This window comes from Rhinolophus ferrumequinum, chromosome 6, assembly GCF_004115265.2.
Source record: "Rhinolophus ferrumequinum isolate MPI-CBG mRhiFer1 chromosome 6, mRhiFer1_v1.p, whole genome shotgun sequence".
Classification (NCBI taxonomy): domain Eukaryota; kingdom Metazoa; phylum Chordata; class Mammalia; order Chiroptera; family Rhinolophidae; genus Rhinolophus; species Rhinolophus ferrumequinum.
Genome location: NC_046289.1, coordinates 83,174,254 through 83,194,833, shown reverse-complemented (window position 1 = coordinate 83,194,833; position 20,580 = coordinate 83,174,254). Strand labels below are relative to the sequence as shown.

Sequence of the window (20,580 nt, the reverse complement as noted above, 5' to 3'; positions counted from 1 at the left end):
GTCCCTTGTGTGGGTTGTGTGTGCCCTCCTCTTGTAGTTGAGCCTTGGTGGACAATTGCACGTCGATGTGAGGGACTGTCCCTTGGGCTCGCTGGTTGTGAGGACTGGAAGAGTTGTTATACAGGGGCTGATCTTTCAGAGCAGGATCTGCCTCAGTCACAGCAGGACTCTGGTGCCTGTCCAATCTGCCCCTTGGGTGTGTTGTACTTGGAGACGGCTAGGTGATGCTCCAGCTCGTTTTGAAGCTGGCCACTGGGGGCACCAGCCCCAAGACCACCTTGGAGGGGATCCACTCTACGTCTACTTCAGCCACAGCCGTGCACCACCTGGGCCACCTAGTGGGAGCCAGAAAGAAATCCGCAGATGTCTGCTGCTCGTGCTATGCTTGGAAGCACCTTGAGAGGGCCAGGCCGGCTGCCACTAGTGCCAGCTTAGGGCTGCTCAGCCAGAGGTACAGGACACGCTGAAGCCTGCTTGTCTGGGTTCCATGAACCTTTGAGAGACCCTAAGAAAGTGCGACTTGAGCAAAGGCAAGCGGCCTCCATGAAAAGCCACTGAAGCAGCCAGTGTGCCCGAAAATTGGGTGGTGCTGGGTCTCAAATCGCTAGGGCAGGGGCAAACCAATGGCAGAGACTCAGAACTGGTGGCTGCCTGTGTTCCTGCACTGAGAAGGAGGAGGGCTCAACAAAGAAACAATGGCTCCACCAGCTCCTCTGTCCAGGAGAAAGCCACCTCTCCAGCCCCTGTCCCAAGCAGACAGTTCAATTCCCCATTTCCCCTTGCCCGCCTTTGCAGCTGCCTGCCTCAGTGCTGGAACTCAGAGCTAGTGATTCCACTTGTGGGTAAGTCCGCGCGGTCCCTTCAAGAGGAGCTCCTGTGAGTGCAGCTGCACTGTCTCACTCAGTCACAGTTTCTGCTGTTTTTCACTACCAAAAATTATGGGGACTTCTCTCCCTGGCAATGGAACCCTGGGCTGGGTGGGGCTGATATCTCTCGCTCCTTTAGGGAGAAGGGGGGACCCCTACAGCTGAAATAACCCTTGTGATCTTTAATGGTCACTTGCGGGTGTGCAACCAGCCTGTGTTCTTCTGCAAGTCCTTAATTAAAAGGCTGCAGTTCAGCTTGATTTTAGGCAATACCAATAATGGTTGTTCTGTAGATTAGTTGTAATTTTGATGGCGGTTGTGAGAGAAGGTAAACAGCGTTTACCTACTGCGCTATCTTGGTTGTCTCTTAGCTATTATTATTAATATTAAAGGTCTCTTTAGAACTGTCTTTCTAGAAAAGTATATATATTTATGTATACAACCAAGCATACAACTTTAGATCATTTATGGACCACATAAAGCCCATATGTGGATCCGCTTCACTAGGGCCATGGTGAAGAATCCCTGCTATAACTGAAGAAAATTCTTTTTACCCTGGAATATGGCTAAATCAGTTTGTTGTCTAGGGTAAGAGGTGCCAGTTCTCATTTTCACCTGGTATTCTTGCTATTAAGGTAAATCAAATGCAGTCTTCATTTATTACTGCCTTTTTAAATGACAGAGTAATTTAATATACAGTGTCATGGTATCATTTTGATTGGTGATGGTCATATTAATTGGGGATTGACTCCCGAATAAACATAGTTAACTAGGGAAATATCTAGAAATCCATTGTGATGGTTCAGAATTTGCAACCATTTTTATCTTTCATTTTTCCAGCTCCCTAGAACTTCACATATGACTGTTTAAGACGATTAGCCTCCACCACAGCCACTAACTATCCATCCCTTCCAAATCTGTTAATAACCCAATAGCAGTAGCAATCAGGGCCTTAGATATTACAAAGTGATAGAAGAGAATTAGCTAAAGTAGTCATAATATTATATTTATTATATTATATTTATTATATTATACCAGGTCTTACAGTAAAATAAGACCAGGTCTTATATTAATTTTGCTCCAAAAGACGCATTAGAGCTGATTGTCTGGCTAGGTCTTATTTTCGGGGGAAACACAGTAGGAGAACTGTTACCAGCCAGCTGCCTTTGCCACTTTAGAGAGGCCATGTAGTATAGTACCATGTTTTCCCAAAAATAAGACCTAGCCAGACAATCAGCTCTAATGCGTCTTTTGGAGCAAAAATTAATACAAGTCTTATTTTAATGTAAGACTGGGTATAATCTAATCTAATCTAATATATAATACCAGGTCTAATATGATATAATATAATATAAAACCTAGTCTATATAATGTAAGACTGGGTCTAATATAATATAATACTGGTCTTATATTAATTTTTGCTCCAAAAGACACATTAGAGCTGATTGTCCAGATAGGTCTTATTTTCGGGGAAACACAGTAATTAAAGAGTTCATCAGAATTAGACCTGCATCCAATTCCAACTCGGCAGCTTTCTGGCCAATATGACCTGAGGCAAGTTACTTAACGTATGACCTCAGATTCTTTTTTATAAAATAGAAATGATATAGTACTACCTATAGGATTCTTACTTAGGATTAAATGACAGTGTTTGAAAAGCATTGCCCCAAATCTAGCATGCCTGAAGTGATCATTTAATATGTATAGCAGTAAAAATGACAATTCCTCTCAGACTGAAATTGGAAAACTGAGTTAATTTTATAGAGAGGCCAATTCTGGCTCAGCATGAGGAAGAAATGCTGTCCCTGAATATGTTCAAGCAAAGACTGAACAACTGTCATATCAGAGATGCATCGATGGATTCTGCCAGTTAGTAATAGGTCGTCACCCACTGTAAGAGTCATCTTTTATAAAACACATGAAGACTGTGTTTTATTAACATGGTTGTTTATGTTACAGAATTAAGTCCAAAGGAGTTGAACTATGAATGCCTTAGTTTAACATAATGATATTTTTGTTGTTTTCTTTAGTTGTACCATTTACAAATTGAGAGAACTTGCTAAGGATCACTGGTGTGAGTGATATTAGAATCAAATGTGAGTCATAGAGGCTTCCAGTGTTCTATCGAAGCACCTTGAGAAAATTTAATTAGCTTTAAGAATACAATGAAAAAGGCCAGTTTTGTTTGTTTGTTTTTAATGCGTCAGATGCTATTTAAGTTCCACCTAAAATAATTTGGATGAATCTTAATAGTATTTTTGTTTTTCTAAATTTTTATTCTACCTCCTCCTAGAAATAATTTGAAGCATCAGCTTAGAACATTATACTATTAGGTTGGTGCAAAATAATTGCGAGTTTGGCGATTTTCAACCTTTAAAAAACCACAATTACTTTTGCATCAACCTAATAGGTAAGGAAAGAAAAAAGAGCTAAAAGACCTTCCCACATCAGTTCAGAGAGCCAAGTAATAGATCTTTGTATTAACCATTGCTGCTCAAAGGCAAATTATACAGAGAAAGAACCTTTGTATGTAGGAACACAAAGTGGTATAATGAAAAGAAGAGTGCCTTTATTTAGAGGCAGAAAACCTAGGTTTATTTCCTTGTGCTGCTGTTGGCCTGCTTTGTAACTCTTCACAATTCAAGTTTGGAAGACTCATTTACCTCAGCTGTAAATCGGGGAATGTAATCTTGCTTTGTCTTTCTCACATGGATGTTATAATAGTTAAATGACCTAGTTCTTTGTGAAAGGACTTTGTAAACTATAAAATATTTTTCAAATTTTTATGTTATTTGTGAAATGAAATAGCATACTGAACCAGCACAAGAAATATTTTATGTTTAAAAGGAAATCATGAGCTTACTTAAAAACCAAGATTTGGGGGGGCAAGGGATGTGGAGACAGATGACGTTTACTTCAGCAGCATCTTGTTTTCCTTCTACAGCTACTTTAATACAGTAAGAAAGACATAGTTCCCTTGGGGTCCCTTTACCCTATCAAAAATTCAATATAAGAAAGTCTTTTAAGAGAAAGGTAAGGAATTTTCATTAGTAGGCCCTTCCCAGGGTACATTTGGCATCCCAGACAGTAGCTAACTTTAAGAGTATTTTGCTTCCAGATAAGTTACATTCTTTTTAAATTATATATGAATGCCTTAGAAATCGTACTTTTTTAGACACAATTTTTAAAATTTAAACACACAGAAAAATTGAAACAATAGAACAATGAGCACCACTTTTATACCCTCATCTAGAGTCACCAACTGTCATCTTTTTACCATACCTTCCCCATCTTTATTTGCCTTACACACACACACTCTGTCTCCTCTTTTTCCAGATTATCCAAAAGTAGGCCACAGCCATCAGAAATATGCTACTTTAATGATCATTTTATCTGCTGCTCTAAAATGCAGTAGAGGCAACATGATTATTGTAAATTTTATGACATACTTGATGCCAACTGTTAGTGCTTATTATCTGAAGTCTTGGGTACATTTTATTGGAGGGTAGGATTCTCAGATTAAAGTTATTTTAGTAATCCCCATGTGATAACCTCCTAAGCTTCTAAGATCTTCATGGTCAGACAAGGAATATTTCGCTACTTACTGGTGAATTTATGACCCTAAAACTAATGGCAATGCTATTCTTGAGTAAAAATAGAGTAGTTAAAATACTTCATTTTAAAAAATGCCTTGTTTTTCTATAACATGCTGAAATAGTCAAGTTGAATATTTTCAAGCACTTTGGAAAAGGAAAAGCTCAATATTTTTAATGGAACATTTGTTACAATTCTAGTATTTCATTGGTTAGAAGATTTATTTATTGTTACAAATTGATGCTAGCTGATGGAAAATATATCCACTGTAATCACTTATTCTAGGTATGACTACAACCATAAAAGCTATTTCTTTCCTTTTCTTCCAGGAGATTTTGATGAGTTCACTCAAGATAATAATGACATTATGTTGAAAAACATAGCAGAAGATCTTCGGAATTGCTTACCACTAGAAACCATGCTTTCCTCAGAACATCTAGCCCTCCAAAAAGTAAATACATTATATTAATTTACTCTACGATTCTTCCCTTAACCCCACAGCCTCTCCAGTCTAATTAGTCCTGAATTCTGCTTTAAACAATTTTTGATTTGGTCCTTCAACTATCTCCCCAATTCTTTTGAGTCTTTAGCTCCCCAGTACCATTCATTCAACAAATATATATATATATATTTTAACTTTATTTTAAGTGTTTTTCCAGGACCCATCAGCTCCAAATCAAGTAATTATTTCAATCTAGTTGTGGAGGGCACAGCTCACAGTGGCCCATGTGGGAATTGAACCCGCAACCTTGTTGTTAATAGCACTGCGCTCTAACCAACTGAGCTAACTGCCACCCCTCATCAAATATGTTTGAGGGCATCCTGTTTGCCAAGCTCTCAAACCACCTCCACACCCCTCCAAATATATATAGAAAAAGAAAAAGAAATCAAGGCCCAGCAGTAATCTAGTCCTGCCTACATCATTGTTCTGGTTTTCTCTTCCTTGATTTATGTCCCTCACTTTTATCAGTGGTGAAGTTCACCACTTTGTTTCCTTCTCCTACTTTTTGCATTGTACAATTTTTGTTTATTCTTCTATTCCTTTATTCCTAGAATTAGGTCTTGTTTTTCTTCTCTAGGCAACCCCCCTCATTCAAGTCCCTTCAAGTCCCAACTCTTATGGGATACATATGCTATGAATTTTGTTTCTAAAGCCAAGCTAATAATAATAATCTTTTCTTCCACTGATCTGAAAACAGCAATCCTCCATGTGGTTTTTCAGCATGTAAATTCCTGAGCAGAGGAACTAAATCCTGTATATTTTGAACAGTACTGTGCACAATGTGATCATTTAATAAATCTTAGTTAGTATCCAGTCATTCAGAATGGATTCTCAAAGGAGGAAAATAGTGAATAGTATTAAAACTGAGAGAAGTATCTGTAATACAGTTTGGATGTTATTAATTAAACAATTTTGTCAGTATCCTGATATACTACAATACATAAACTGAAAAAGTATTTGTTGCCTGTTAATGGTCGACCCGCACTCCCTGACCTATTTTTATCTTCGTTTCCTTCTGGTCCTGTGTATGTTCACACATTTTACATACTTACAATACAGATTTGCATGTGTATGTAGATGTAGGTATGACTGGGTAGGTTTCCGGATAGGTTGAGTCTTTATTATAGTTAAGGTAGAAAAATCAGACTTTTTCTTTGTAACCACTTGCTATGATATCATGTATTAATACCACCAGTTTTAATAAAGAGGCATTATTTGTAAGCATGAAGTTTTACTAACATTTTTATTATTTGAAAAGTTTGCCTGTGGGCAAAGATTACTTGCTAAGTATCTTGATGGGTAAGTCATTGACTGACATGAAGGAGTCAGAAGACCTGGTATTAGTTTCAGCTTTTGCCCCCTTACCACCTAGTGTCATTTCTTTGGGGAAATCTCTCCAGATATCAGTTTCTTTACTTGAAAAATACAGCCATGTTTTGCATCATTACAGGTCAAATAAAAAGTTGCTAGTGTCTCAGAAATAAAACAAAAGAAGAGCAGAGTTGCTGAGTTAGATAAGCAAAACTTGCTGCCCTTATTGTTGCAGAATTTTAGCATATGAACCACTGATGTTTTGCCTTATTTAGCAATAGAAAGAGCCTTCTTTGTACTTTGTTTCTTTTGATGTTTTTCTTCTCTCCACCAGATACAGCAGCAGCCAGAACCCACAATTCAAGTTGATGCATTCCTTTATGATGAAGACTTTATTGATTCATTATGTGAGGAAGGAAAAATGAGCAGAAACTACTGTATGGTGTGTGGCTCACACCAGACGGCACCTTTAGGTAGGCAGTCAAGTATGCAAACCTGATGACTTTGTACTTTTCTTTGCATGTCATGAGTATGCAAATTCTTGACCAACTCATTCAGTGTTGTCTAAAAGCAAAAGACCAACCTGCAGCATAACCATTACCAGTTATTGCAGTTAAGGAGATTAATAGAAGTATTGTCCAAGGAAGCTAGGCCACTTAATGTCTCATCAGGTTATCTGTGCTTTTCACAGAAACTGTTTAATTAAAGATGACTTTTCAGGTCCAGAAGCTAATTCGCAGTGACTGAGTACAGGGAAACTGACTCACCTTTTCCATACTCAAAGAGAGTCGTATATAAACCATAATGCTGACTTATTTACAAGAGAAATATAACTGTCAAGGGAGCTGAAACATTTTCTCTATGAAAACATCTTGAGATGAAAACATATTGAGAAGTCAAATATTTATCAGATATTGTTGGATGAACATGGACTCAGAAGACAGAGACAGATAATCTTGAGAGTTTGTTCAGGCCATGATATGACCTAGTAGAGCATCTACGGTCCATAACAGAGAACAACTCTAGTGACAGTCTCCGGCATCTCTGCCCCTCAGATGTAGCCCCTGTGCCCCAAATGGGAAGCTAGACTGACTTCATGCTGCTAACATGTTAATTGTTCTGTTAATATATTCTTTGTTCAAACTGGATATGATTGTCTAGGCTGTTCCTTAGACTCGCTAGTTCAATCTCCCTGCTTACTTAGAGTTATTGCTTAAAGTGAGCTGTCCTCCAGGTAAGTAATCTTGGGCTCATAATACTGATCTTAGATAACCTCATTCTCAAAAGTTTGCTACTAACAAACTGGTAATGTGTTGCTAACGCAAATCTTATTGTACCTATATTATAATTGGGGACTGAACTTCCCTGATTTACTGTTTTAAGATTCTATTTTTAGATAGTACTTAATGATTTCCATTTGAGGGAGTTGAAATTCACAGAACAGAAAAGGACTTAGATAAGAACAATAGAGGGAAACCTAAAGAGTGAACTATGACACCGTATCAGATCTGATTTATAAAAATGTATAGAAGAGCTATGTTTGACGAATAAAAACTTGAAGATTAGAATGCATTTTCCTATAAAAATCAGGTTATAAATAGTGACCGGGTACCTAGGCCAGCCCAGATAACTATAGTGAATCTGAAAAAGTTGGGCTGTCCTTCGCTACATGACTAGGGGCTTGTCCAGCTACAAGGCACTAATAATGACGCTGTAGTCCAGGGCGGAAGCACTAATGTGGTTTGTGGTGGTCAAAGCCCACGCTCAAGCATTACTTCTGAGGCCTCGTCAGACCCTTTCTTTTCTTCCCAGGGATTAGCCTGCCTGCTTCCATTTTCTTTGCCACCATCTATTAGTTATGACTGGTGTTTCTCTCCTTCTTGACCATTATGTTACATAGAACATAATGTTTTAAGTCTTTGAATTACCTCCATATCAGAAAAGAACAGACTCAGGCTCTCCCAGGTATTTCATTACAGAAATAGTGGAATGAGCAGACAGACTAGGAGGCTAGACATTATAGCAATTAATTAAGGGAAATAAGAACAATGGAGGGGATTTTCTTAACTTCCTCCCACACTACCCCTTCCCTGCATTTGTTGGTCAGGGCTGCCATGTTGCTCAACTCCAGGGATGGTCATTCATTTGGTAGTCTTCAGTCTTTGCAGTGATATGTGGTAGTTCTGTGGTTGGCTCTGGAATATGGTGAGAAAGCCAGATGGTACGAGAGTTAGGAAACAGTGCCAGGGAACAACAGGTCACAGGGAAGAGGGAAAAGGAAAAGAAGGAAGTGAGAGGCACGGGGATCGCGACAGGCCTCTGGGTAGCTATTCCCTAGAGGCCTTTTAAATGTCAGACACTTACTATTTATTCTTCTCTAATACAGCACAGAGTGAATGAGTGCAAAATTATCACATTAATTTTTTTCTAAATATTAGGTTGGTGCAAAAGTAATTGTGGTTTAAAAGGTTAAAAACAGTTGCAAAAACTGCAACTGCTTTTGCACCAACCTAATAATCTCTGAATGGCTTTCATTGATTAAGAAAAGAAAAATAGGAGATATCTTTTGTAAATGATATTTATAAAAGTGAAAGATTTAGAAATACAGCATGGAATTTATTAATACCCAAGCAAAATTTGATGTTCACTGTGTTCTAATTCTCCAGGATTTGTTTCTCATTCCTTCTCTCTCATGGAGTTGAAGTTCATTTATCGTCATGTACTCCCTGATCTGTCGGGAAAGGTCTTGGTTGACGTTGGCTCCAGGCTTGGCACGGTTCTTTATGGGGTAAAATCCAGCTTTGAGTGGACATACTCAACATTTGGGAAATACTTTCTCCTCCTGCTAGCAACAGCTTTGCCTGCCACCATCCAAGGTGACAGCTTAGCTTTATTTAATTATTAGAGTAACAATAATAAGGTTAAAATAGTATATTGAATTTGGAATTTCAAAGGCCAGCTTTCTAAATTCCTTTATTAGTTTTCTCTGTGACACGGATGAAAGAATATCAACAAAAGAGCAGCAGGTAACCCTCATGATACTTTGTTATTTTGTCGGACACTACTGCCCTTCTAACTCCATTTTCTTTGTACTGTACTAAAATAGAATACCGAGCTTTAATAAGAACTCTTATAAAATTGACAAATTAATGTGACCTAGGAAATTGTGCATGGCCATAAGCAAATGACTTAACACCTATGGGCCCCAAGTTCATCCCATGTCAGTGAGCCAGCGAAATGTTATCCAAAGACACATCTTGCTCCAATTTTCTGTGATCCAAACTTTGAATGTAGATGTTGGTTTCCGAAATATCACTTCAATGTGGCTTTTTTAAAAAAAAATTTAAATCATGAGTATTTTTAATGTTCTTAAATGGCTTTATCAAAAAACTGAAATGTGGTTTCTGGTTGTCATTAGCAGACTTGTTAAAACATGTGGCCAACAGCAGGAGAGGCCCATGCCAGAAACAGGCGCTATCAGCTCCCAGCATCATTGCCTGCTCTAAACAGAAACAGTTAACTCTTTAATGCTTCGCCTGTTTTTCAGTATTAAGACTTCCCTTCTTTAATTAGGAAGGATGGCCATAATAGAAAATAACAGTTTGTCAGATGGTTTTTATTTGGAGAACATTAGAGATTATGATTATTTACCATATTTTGTCCATTTTTGCCTGTTTTTTTGATTTCTTAGAAAAGTATATAACTGAAATAATTGTGGCTATGCAGGTAAGTGGCAGTGTTAATAAATGTAAACATTATTTTTCTTCGTATTAGGTCACTGATTCGGTCAAAATTTTTTGAATACCTGCATGTGCTCTGTTGAACATATTCTAAAAATCCATGATGCGCTATAAGTATAAATTTGGTTTACACATAGGTATTAGTTGATGTAAAATGATATTCAGAATATGATTTGACCTTTCCTTCCAGATATCGTTTTGTTATCACAACCAAAATAGATATATAACAATATATAGTCAATTCTTGATTATCCTTGTTAACTAATTGGTCAGTTATCTTTGGCAGATTACCAGACACCAGGCTCACTCCAGACACCTTCAAATTCCATTTTCTAATTCCCTAAGCCAAACAGGACAAACTTCCAGCTACTTTCCTCTACTGTCAGTCTATGCATGGTTTTCCGTTATATTCCCCACAGGTTTACTCTTTTCTTGCTTTCCCCTGATGTAACTTCCCAAGAAATTACAGAAATAGAGTATTACACAGAGAATCTGTATGTGATCACTTTTCTCATTTCTACTTTTGTTGAATGCAGTTTCATCAGGAAAAGGAAGAAATCAATCTTCAAAAATACTTACTTTTAAATAATAGAACGTAATAAACTAAATCATTGCTAGAAAATAAATAAATCTAAGTGAGAAAAAAATAAAGTACAATTAAGGTTTTGATCAGTACGTCTTTAAATTCTTAAAGTTGTAAGTTTTACATAAGCTACAAGATGTTATTTATCTTTTATTTTTACTTTATTGAATTATGTTTTTTAAAGTTTGACTTTATAAATTTCAAGTAGAAATAAACCCATAATTAAGAGTTAGTTCATTTGCATCTTAATGTGTTTTCATATTTTAGGGTTATCTTTACAGTTCAGCATTGCAACTATATGGAGTAGAATTGAATGGAGACTTTTGCCAGTTGCAGGAAATGATCATAAAAAAATACCAGTTCACTGACAGAATAAAGGTACCCTTTTGAATATATATTTTATTGTATATATTTGATATAGCTTAATTTTGCCAAATTTCTTCTGCGTTGGAGTGGAAAATCTTTTTAAATCTATTCTTGGCTGCTGTTGTGTGGAAACATTGAGTTGACTTAATATTTTAAAACATTAATAAAGGTGAATTATTAACATTATATTCCACCCACATATTTCTCTTCCCCAATTTATTAGAAAGTACCTTTTTTTCTTAATTTTTTTCATATCAGCGATAGTTTTGGTAGCAGCATTTTTGAATCTCTAGATGTTGGTCAGACTGATTCGTCAAAGTAAGCAAAAAGGTTAAGGAACGCTCACAGTTCTTTATTTTCTGTTTTCTAAGCTTTCAGGGGGAATTGTGGATGCCACAGAATAGCAGTTCATGGGGGAATAATGCCTTAGGTTGGGCTCCAACAAAAGTTTTCTCTTTTTCCTATTAGGTAAAGGGAAAATTAACAAAAAGTTTGCCTTTTTTGGGAGTTTTTTGGTTAATGCTTATCGTTTGGTAATCCTTATCATTTCACTAACTGATCATGGCGATGCAGAGAAATAGGAGTATCTAACGATCTCTGGTGCTAAGGGCAATATAATGTTGAAAGACATATCTCAGTAAGATTAAGGATCTAGCCTTCCCCGTTTAGGTAGAAGGACATTTTTTTCATTGTCTCCCTCCTTCTGTCCTTCTCTTTCCATCATCGTAGAAATAGAGAAGCGAATGATCAAAGTGAATTCATTGTCCAATAATAAATTCATAGATTTTTCTCACTACCCCATGTTTAGTGAATAAAAACATGCTGTTTTTGGCATAATAAAAATCATAACTAACAGGAATACTGATTTAATTGGAAATGAGATTTTAAGGGCCTCTAACATAGTTTATAAATGGACAATCAAGTACTTTTTTGTTATTTTTTTTGTGTAGGAGATGTTAAAGGTGTATAAAATACATATTTAGTTACATTTTAAAAGATTTTTACCCCTTGCTTTTCAAAGAATTATATGCGGATGCACAGCCACCCACATACTTTCCCAGCTGTGGCTTCTATGGCCGTCAGCAACCCAATGATAGAAAGCTGTTTTTATACCATCTTCTTGGCAACCTTAACAGTTAGTTTCCTTCCTTGGTGCTAAAGACAAATATGGGATGTGAGGAGCCCTAAGATTAACAGAGAGGAATTCTAGGATTATTTTTTATAGTATCTGTTGAAATCAGCTAGCCATCAGGCTCTCAGTCTTTGCTGTTTTTCTTTTGTTTTTGCTCTTTTTCAGTCTTTTTTAACAGAGCTTTCCTCAGAAGTCTTGGAATCTTTAGCTGTCTGTTCATACTTGAGGAAAAACAAAAAGGCTGATTTAAGTTCTGAGCACTTGAGTGGGGATTCTGAGCACTGTGGGCTTCACTGTGATCTTGTTTAGGTAATTAATTAGTTGGGAAATAGCTGATGAAATGTCTTAAAATCTTGCCTCTCTGGCTGGTCTGATTGCCCAGAGAAATCCTTTCTGATCTCCTCACCGAATGGGAACCGAGTGGGAGCAAAAAAGAACTGCAGAGGTGAGGGGTTCTCAGCATCCTATGTACATATTTCCTTAATTCCGTTGTTTGCAGTGTATTATCCTTTCCTTCAGCTAGATCTGGTGTCCTGTGACCCAGAGGCCTGCTTTACCCTTTCCAGAAAATAAACCTCTGTTCTTTTGCTGGGGTAGCAGAAAGGTATATAAGGATCTGGCTGCTGCTTAAACAAGCTTTCAACCAAATTACCTTATCTTTAGCGTTTCTTCCTACTCCTTCACTGAGAAATAACTAGTACTGCAATTATGAGCCTTTTGGAGATTCTGTAGTATAAATCACATTTGGGTCTTAGCTTTCTGTATTTTTAGCTTAGAAATCAGTTTCCTCAAGTCTCCCAAATTCCTTATTACTTCCCCCCTTTTTTTTCTAACTTACAGATTTTATATATGTTATCTCCACTCCCATTCTCCCCATCCTTGTGAGTGTATGCCTTCTTTTTAAAAAACCCTATGCTGTATTTATAATGGGGTTTCGGGAAAGTACAACAGAACGTACCTGTGTCGTATCCACTGTCTTTACATGGAAGACCCATTGAGCTAAATTCTTTCTTCCCTTTCCCTCAGGCTATAGATAAATTTTCCTTCCTTCATATCTTGCTTATTTCCTTTGATGGCACTTAAATGGAGTTATCAGCATAGCTGTTTCTTCCCATTACTAGATTATAACTTATCTGAGAGCAGATATTGTATCTCATTCATCTTGGTATATATCTCCCTGCACAGTATCTAGTACACAGGAGGTGCCCATTAAAAATTGGTTAAATTGATTTGGGTTGCCTTGTGGGTATTGCATTGGTAGCGTTCCAATTTGTCCAGGGACTTCCCTTGGGGTTTCCCTGGGTCTCTTAGAGCACCTGTGTTGGTTGCCATAATTAATGGATCCACCTGATTCTTTTTTTACCCTCCTTGTGGAGTGGGGGCTGGAGGAGTGAACAGAGATGGGAAAGAAAAAGAGGGAACTGTGTGAGAGCTATGTTTAGCAGTAGGTTAATTTACATACCTATTTCATGTCTAAGCTACATGTTTAGAAAGTTTGAAGTGCTTACCTGTTTTTTGTGTGTTCAGGAACATGTCAAAGCTGTGCCTCAGAGGCTCCAGGCCAACTTAAGTGAAATTATTTTAGTATTTTTATTACTTAAAAAAAGGGAAGAAAATAATTTCTAAAATCAGACCCCACGACATTCTGGATATTATATATTTGTAAGACCAAGAAACTTTTTCTCTTCTTTTGAAAATAAGTTGTTTGCTTTGTTCTTGAGCAAATGTTTCCTCTTCTTATCTTGCCTGTGTAGTCTGTAAGACTTGTTGATTGTGGTCTAAGTTAATTTTTTGAGTTACGTAGTTTTTAAATAAATTGTTTTGTTTGCTTTTTTGGATAGATAATATATTCCAGTGAGTTTTAGATGACGAGTCAGACAAGGTCAATTAACATATTGTATTAACATTTTATAATTTATAAATTACTTTTGTCATTTTTATATGGTCCCATTTGATCTGTGAATCAGGACAGATATTATTGTTTTATTTACTGTTTTGTTTACTGACTACCTAGTTGATGATGGAGCCAGAATTTAATGATTCTTACAACTAATGATATAATTATATGGTAGTCTCCCCTTATCTGTGGGGATATGTTCCAAGACCCCCAGTGGATGCCTAAAACTGTGGGTGATACCAAACCCTATATATACTGTTTTGCATATATATATATATGTATACATATATATGTATACATATATATATACCTATGATAAAGTGTGATTTATAAATTAAGCACAGTAAGAGATTAACAATAACTAATAATAAAATAGCACAATTATAATATACTGTACTAAAAGTTATGTGAATGTGGTCTCTCCAGTAATTTTTATATTTTTCAGTCCAAACCTATTCCTGAACCTGTACCATCCCTTACTCACAATAAATGGCTTGGTGTCAGTCGTTTCAGGGCATCCTTTGCTGAAGTCTTCATCTAGGCTCAGTGCTTTCTGGCACAACATGTTGTCATCAATCGGAACACGTTTTCTGTTCGTCTTTCACCCACAAATTTAATGCCTTTTCCATCTTAACTAAGCACTTACCATGTACTGTGGCCATAACTTTTGCAGTTTGAGATGCGACTGCAAAACTAGCATGAATTTCCTTTTCCTTTTTCACAATTTCATAGGTGGAAGATTAGTTCTTAACCATAGAAACCTCAGCATATGATTTTTTTTCTTTCCTTATTAAGTCTAGAACTTTCACCTTTTCATTTAAAGGAAGCACTTTACAGCTTCTCTTTGGCATATTTGAATTGCCAGCGTCACTACTCTTGTGCTTTGGGGCCATTATTAAATAAAATAAGTGTTACTTGAATACAAGCACTGTGATACCTGGACAGTTGATTTGATGACAAGGCAGCTACTAAGTACTCATGCAGGAAACAGGTGTGGATACACTGGACAGAGGGATGCTTCAAGTCCGGGAGGGCTAGAGCGGGACAGCGTGAGATTTCATCATGCCACTCAGCATGGTGCACAATTTAAAACTTATTGTGAATTATTTATTTCTGGGATTTTTTCATCTAATATTTGCATACCATGATAACTGAAACTGTAAAGCAAAACCACAGAAAGAGGAAGACTACTGTAGTGGACAAAGCTCTGAACTGGGAATCAAAACAGTATAATTATTACTATTGAAATAATTCCATCTAAAACAAATAAACAAATTTTCACATCTTTGTGGTTTTTATTAGATATTAATTATCTCATAGGCAGTAATATTAAATATACTGTTCTTTCTCCCATTTTAAGAAGAGTTAGCTTCTCATATTACCTCACAACTTTATTGAACCAATAGATATTTCTTCTGTGATTATTGTGTGATATGTTATCTTTGTTCTCTTTACATCTTTGAACTCATTCTTCTTTAGGTGCTTCATGCAGACATCTGTACCCAGGGTTCACTTCTGCAAAACGCTGATGTTGTTATAATGAATAATGTCTTCGAATATTTTCTTGATGAGGCAGAACAAGGCAGGTATGTTATTTATTCAAGCAAGAAGTCTGTTATTTATCCAGCAAGATATGAAAAGGGATTGGTAAAATAGAAATGTTTTCAAATGAGACTTTTTAAAAATGACGTCAACTGTGAGGAGATTATGTTAAAAAAGAAACATGTTCTGTATAAAACAAAAATAAAAATAAACTGTCTAACTTTGTACAATATTACATCTAATTTTAGGCAGATGTAAAATGATATCACGACCCAAGCATTTGCTTAGCAGTCAGGAAAGATTTAGAATATCAGTTCCTAGTGGGCCTTTATACTTATTCTTTTCTGCCTCGGTTTCTTTTTCTTTGAGAAAACATGTCACATGCTGTGCTATCACAAAATGATGGGAATTAACTAATGCCTATAAATGAATATAAAACAAGATATAATAAGAATATTAACCAATATGTGATTAATTATCAAACGTTAAAAATATTCTAAAGGGGTAATAAATAGGTTCCTGGAGTTTATTATACTATTCAAATAACGGAAAAATTAGCAAATTTGTGATCACTCTTCTGACTTCTCTGCCACAATTTAATGTGGCCCATAAGAACCTATAGGTTCCTCTAATTAGAAAATTCCTGTAGTCTGTAGTCTGAGATGCTGATTTTCTGGCTTGTTAGGCTTGCTGACTTATTTACTACCATAAGGGCATACATATGCTTTAGATGCAGAAAAGCTCCTTTCCATATATATATGAAAGGCAATTACAGAATTAATTGTGTTTGAATTAATATGTTAGTAAGGTTTCTACCTCAGAGAAATAAAAATACATATAGTTACAGACCATAAGCAGTTAATGCTGAGTGGAATCCTGAATGGCTAAACCTCTTCTTTATCCTGCCAGCCCTTCACCTTCTATATTCTCCGCCCCCCACCCCCAACCTCTCTCTCTCTCTCTCTCTCTCTCTCTCTCTCTCTCTCTCTCTCTCTCTCTCTCTCTCTCTCCCCCCCCCCTCCCCCTCTGCCCCCGCCTCACTTTTTCTCACTCCCTCCCTCCTCCCTCCCTCTCTCTCAAACAAACACACCCACCCATCCCATTACTAGGTTAAGGTCACTACTAAATTAATAACTTAAATAGTTTAAAAAGAAACTAGTTCAACAGAAAGCTAATCATATAGTTAAAGCTCAGCCAGGATGAGTGATGAATTTTGGACACTGACTGAAGACCAGAAACACAACATGAGCTAAGTTCTTTTAATCAGAGTGCCTTCTTTAAGCTTAATTTCCAGTCGACAAAGTATGATTAACTTTTTACCTTTCTAAAGTAATGACCAGTAATCAAAACATACATAATTGTTGGAGAATGAAATATGACCAGGTTTATGTTATATAAGAAGTTTAAAAACACCTTATAAACTTTGGAGATTTATTATATGAAGGTTATGAATGCTGAGAATGATGAAAGCTACTGATGAATTTGATACTGAAAATCTGCATGTTTGGATTGTTTTAACAACAACTCTTGGTACATTTGTTCACAGACCTACATGATTCACCAAATAGATACTAGCTACCTATGTTAGTTCAGTCAATTCTCCTAAATTCGTCTAGTGAAATGAATTCTAAATATAGATAGATTATAGCCTCTAATAAGTAATTATCTCCATCATGAATGACAGGAGAAAGTTAGAAGATATGGTAAAGCATTCTGACATTAGAATTGTTCCGGCAAAACTGATCATTGACTTGTGTTATTAATTCTATATTGTATAAGTAAAAGAATAGATGGCACAGCATGTAGCCTCCAAAGACTTGTAATCTTAATCAGAATCTGAGGACAAGTAGAGTAATACTGCTATAGGAGTTAGTATATGAGAGAAAAACAGAAATATATCGTAATAATAGAAAATGGGTACTCAGGAAAGTCTCAGGCTTCAGAATAAGTTAGCTTTTATTACAGGGTACCAACCAGACTCTAGAGTAATTGTTAGTTTAAAAGGTGCCTCTGTGTAGTTTTTCAGTAGGTGAAACAAGCACTACAATGACAGCTTACCAGAAACATCAAGCTATTTTGAGAGCCATATCCAACCATGCCAATGTACTCAGCTTCTTCCTTCTTCTTAAACTTGTAATGTGTCATTTTTAAACAACGACATCAAAACAACATACAGCTCTAGTCCAAACACTGTGACATTTATTATCAAACACTGCTACATGATTTTTGGTCTTGTCTGAGGAAAAGAACGTTTGTATCACTTTGCCTAATGAACTGCAGAATGTACTAAACTCCTAACCATTGCTATAATTAAAATAAATGCAAATGACACTGCTGCCCATCTGCCCTACTGCAAGGGTTGCACACCCCTGCTTTGCTTGACTATTGCTCCCCAATAGTGGGGTGTTACTGTCAAGACTCAGTGTAGAAATCCAGTTCATGTCTGCAGTAAAAGGTTAATTAGAACCAATGAAACACTGCCCTCCAACACATACACATGGCATTCCATCGTGCTTTAAACCTGACTGATTCCACTGAACTCAAGTGCTCTGTTGTCCAGAAGTCTTTCCATTGAATATTTCTGACAACCAAATAAAGTATGATTTCACTCTTAGTGTTATTTTAAAAGATCTAATCTACCTATTATACTCTTACTGTTAATCTTTGCTTGGTTTCTGGCTTCTATGGCCTTTCTCCACGACTCTTCCCCACCTCTACCCCTTAGCCCTGTTCCATTCTGCAGAACCAATTTTGACACATTTCATAAAGAATTTAAGGGGCTTTAACTGCTGGTCCAGCTTTGACTTCTGTATCAGTTCTGAAACTGAGTTTCGGCCTAACTCATAATACCTTGTATTAATAGTAACCCAAATCACCATCTTGTTAGAATCTCTTCAGTCCTATAACTTAACAATTTTGCCAACACCCTTCAGGAACTGAAGAATTTACCATATGTCACTGCAGTCCTATTTCCTGCAGGGGAACATTTTTGCCCTTCTGGATGTCTAGGTACCACCTGTGCTGCATTTTCTTTTGGCATCCTCATTTTTTAAAAATTCCTAGTGTCTCGTAAAACCTAACAAAATTTTTAATGTGTTGTAGAGCCTGGGAATATATCAGCCATAATGTAAGGAAACAAGGATCATTATTGGTGACAGTACCAAGTCTTGAACAGTCTCTCTCAGGTCTTCAGGTACGTGAGCTTCTTTCCCAGCATTTTTATTGTCAAAGCTTTTCTCCTACTTTTTTCCAATAGCTGTTACAATATTCTAGGAATGTTCTGTCTGAATATAGTGACAGATGATAGAGAATAGCAAGACCTTGTGGTTTAAGAACTGGTCTGTGTTTTGTTAACTGGTCTCGAGCTCTGAAATTGTAATTGTTATCTTGATACATACCTATTCCTTTGTTTCTCCACCCAATTTTTCCAACTGTGGAGTGACAGCTTTAGGTTAACAAATGCTATTAAATATTTCTAAGAGGCTTTGAACACCCACATCATAACTTGTCCCCTCAGAACAAAAGGAACAGATTGATTCTAGGTTCTAGAATCAAAAAAGTAGACTGGAAGCCCACATACTATGCACAGGTGAGCTTCTAGGTCAGTTTGGAATCTCACACAAACCACTTCTTTGTTCCTCAGATCGCCATATAAAATAAGGCTGATATTTCATAAGAATCAGCCCAATAAATTGGTCCTGATATAAAGGTTAATTAGTACTTGTAAAACTCTTTGAGATCCAGGTGAAAGATACTGTTGTATTTCTTAACAGAATATTATCATTTTCTTTAGTAGTGCTAGTGGATTTGAAAGAGTGAGATTAATACTATAAAGTAAAATAAATATTATGTTGTGAAACAAACAAAAAAACAACAACAGGCCTTTTAAAATATGTGGTCTCCAATTTATAATTTCTATATATATTGAAATAATTTAGTGATATTTTTACTTACCAAAACAACAACTTGCACACTAAATACATAAATCTATCTAAATAACCGTTGGAAATTAATATTTATGAAAGAGTCCTTATACATAAAGTCTGGAATAACTTGATTGCTGTCCTATTTAGTGAAAATTTTATAACCAGATATATATCCATTGGTGGCTCCAGAATTTCTGTGTCATGGAGACTCAGGTTTGAAATGTGAAGAGAAAGGTCAAATGATGGTGATGGAAGGAGATTACCCTTACTCATGCACCCCTTAGCACCACCACTGTGTATCAATGAACAGTTTTTCTGTGTTCTCTGTGTATTCTTAAAGTTGTTTAGTCTTTTTTGTTTAAGCCTAATGTTAATTATTAAACTATTTACATTAAAACAATTATTCTGTATTTTCTTTATTCTTTTAAATTCCAAAATCAGAGTAAATTAATTAAGTCCCTGAATCTACAGACCATTTAGTATAACATGTACCTTTCAGCATGACAAAGAATTTTTCATGTCGCACCATGTAGAAATTAATCCTGCTCATTGTGTTAAAAATCTGTTGTGTTCAGTTACTTAGTTAGTCATGATTTCTTCCAGAGAATAGGATCATTATGCAATTTTCATGTTGGTTTGTAATCTTTTTTTTTTCCAGGTCAATATACAGTTATCTCCCTGGGTTGAACAGGTACCACTGAATTATAATGTATACCCAGAAAAGGACGTTGACAGGGAAGCTCTTGAACAAATACATTTATATAAGATTCTCTAGCACTAAAATAGTCCTACCTCAGTGTAATGTTTTGTTTAATATGTTACAAAATAATGGGAAAAAAACATTACTCCAGTACGCACATATTTTTTCTGTATATTCCTTTCTAGTCTTTCTACATGTTTACATATTTATAAATAGCTGCATATGTATATAGCCATAGTTGTATATGTATATATACAACTTTGTGTGATAATTTAATTAAAGTATTTGTTTGAAAATTTGTGGTTTTCCCCTCGTTTCTTTTATTCTATTAAGAAAAACAACAACATATATATATATATATATATATATATATATATATATATATATATATATTCATATTCCAGAAATGGCAATAAAAGAC

At 36.2% G+C, this 20,580-nt stretch overlaps 1 protein-coding gene across 2 annotated transcripts in view; it reads left to right on the top strand.

Moving 5' to 3' along the window:
• Positions 1-20,374, top strand: part of LOC117023045 (uncharacterized) — a 34,516-nt gene extending 14,142 nt beyond the window's left edge. For both annotated transcript variants that reach the window (XM_033107487.1, XM_033107486.1), the window contains 7 exons: positions 4,790-4,911; positions 6,608-6,746; positions 8,940-9,061; positions 10,864-10,974; positions 15,471-15,577; positions 18,636-18,726; positions 20,118-20,374. In XM_033107487.1, coding sequence (XP_032963378.1) covers positions 4,790-4,911; positions 6,608-6,746; positions 8,940-9,061; positions 10,864-10,974; positions 15,471-15,577; positions 18,636-18,726; positions 20,118-20,234 — 809 coding nt within the window. In that variant the 3' untranslated portion in view covers positions 20,235-20,374. The remainder of the gene's footprint in view (positions 1-4,789; positions 4,912-6,607; positions 6,747-8,939; positions 9,062-10,863; positions 10,975-15,470; positions 15,578-18,635; positions 18,727-20,117) is intronic.
• Positions 20,375-20,580: the final 206 nt, after the last annotated feature.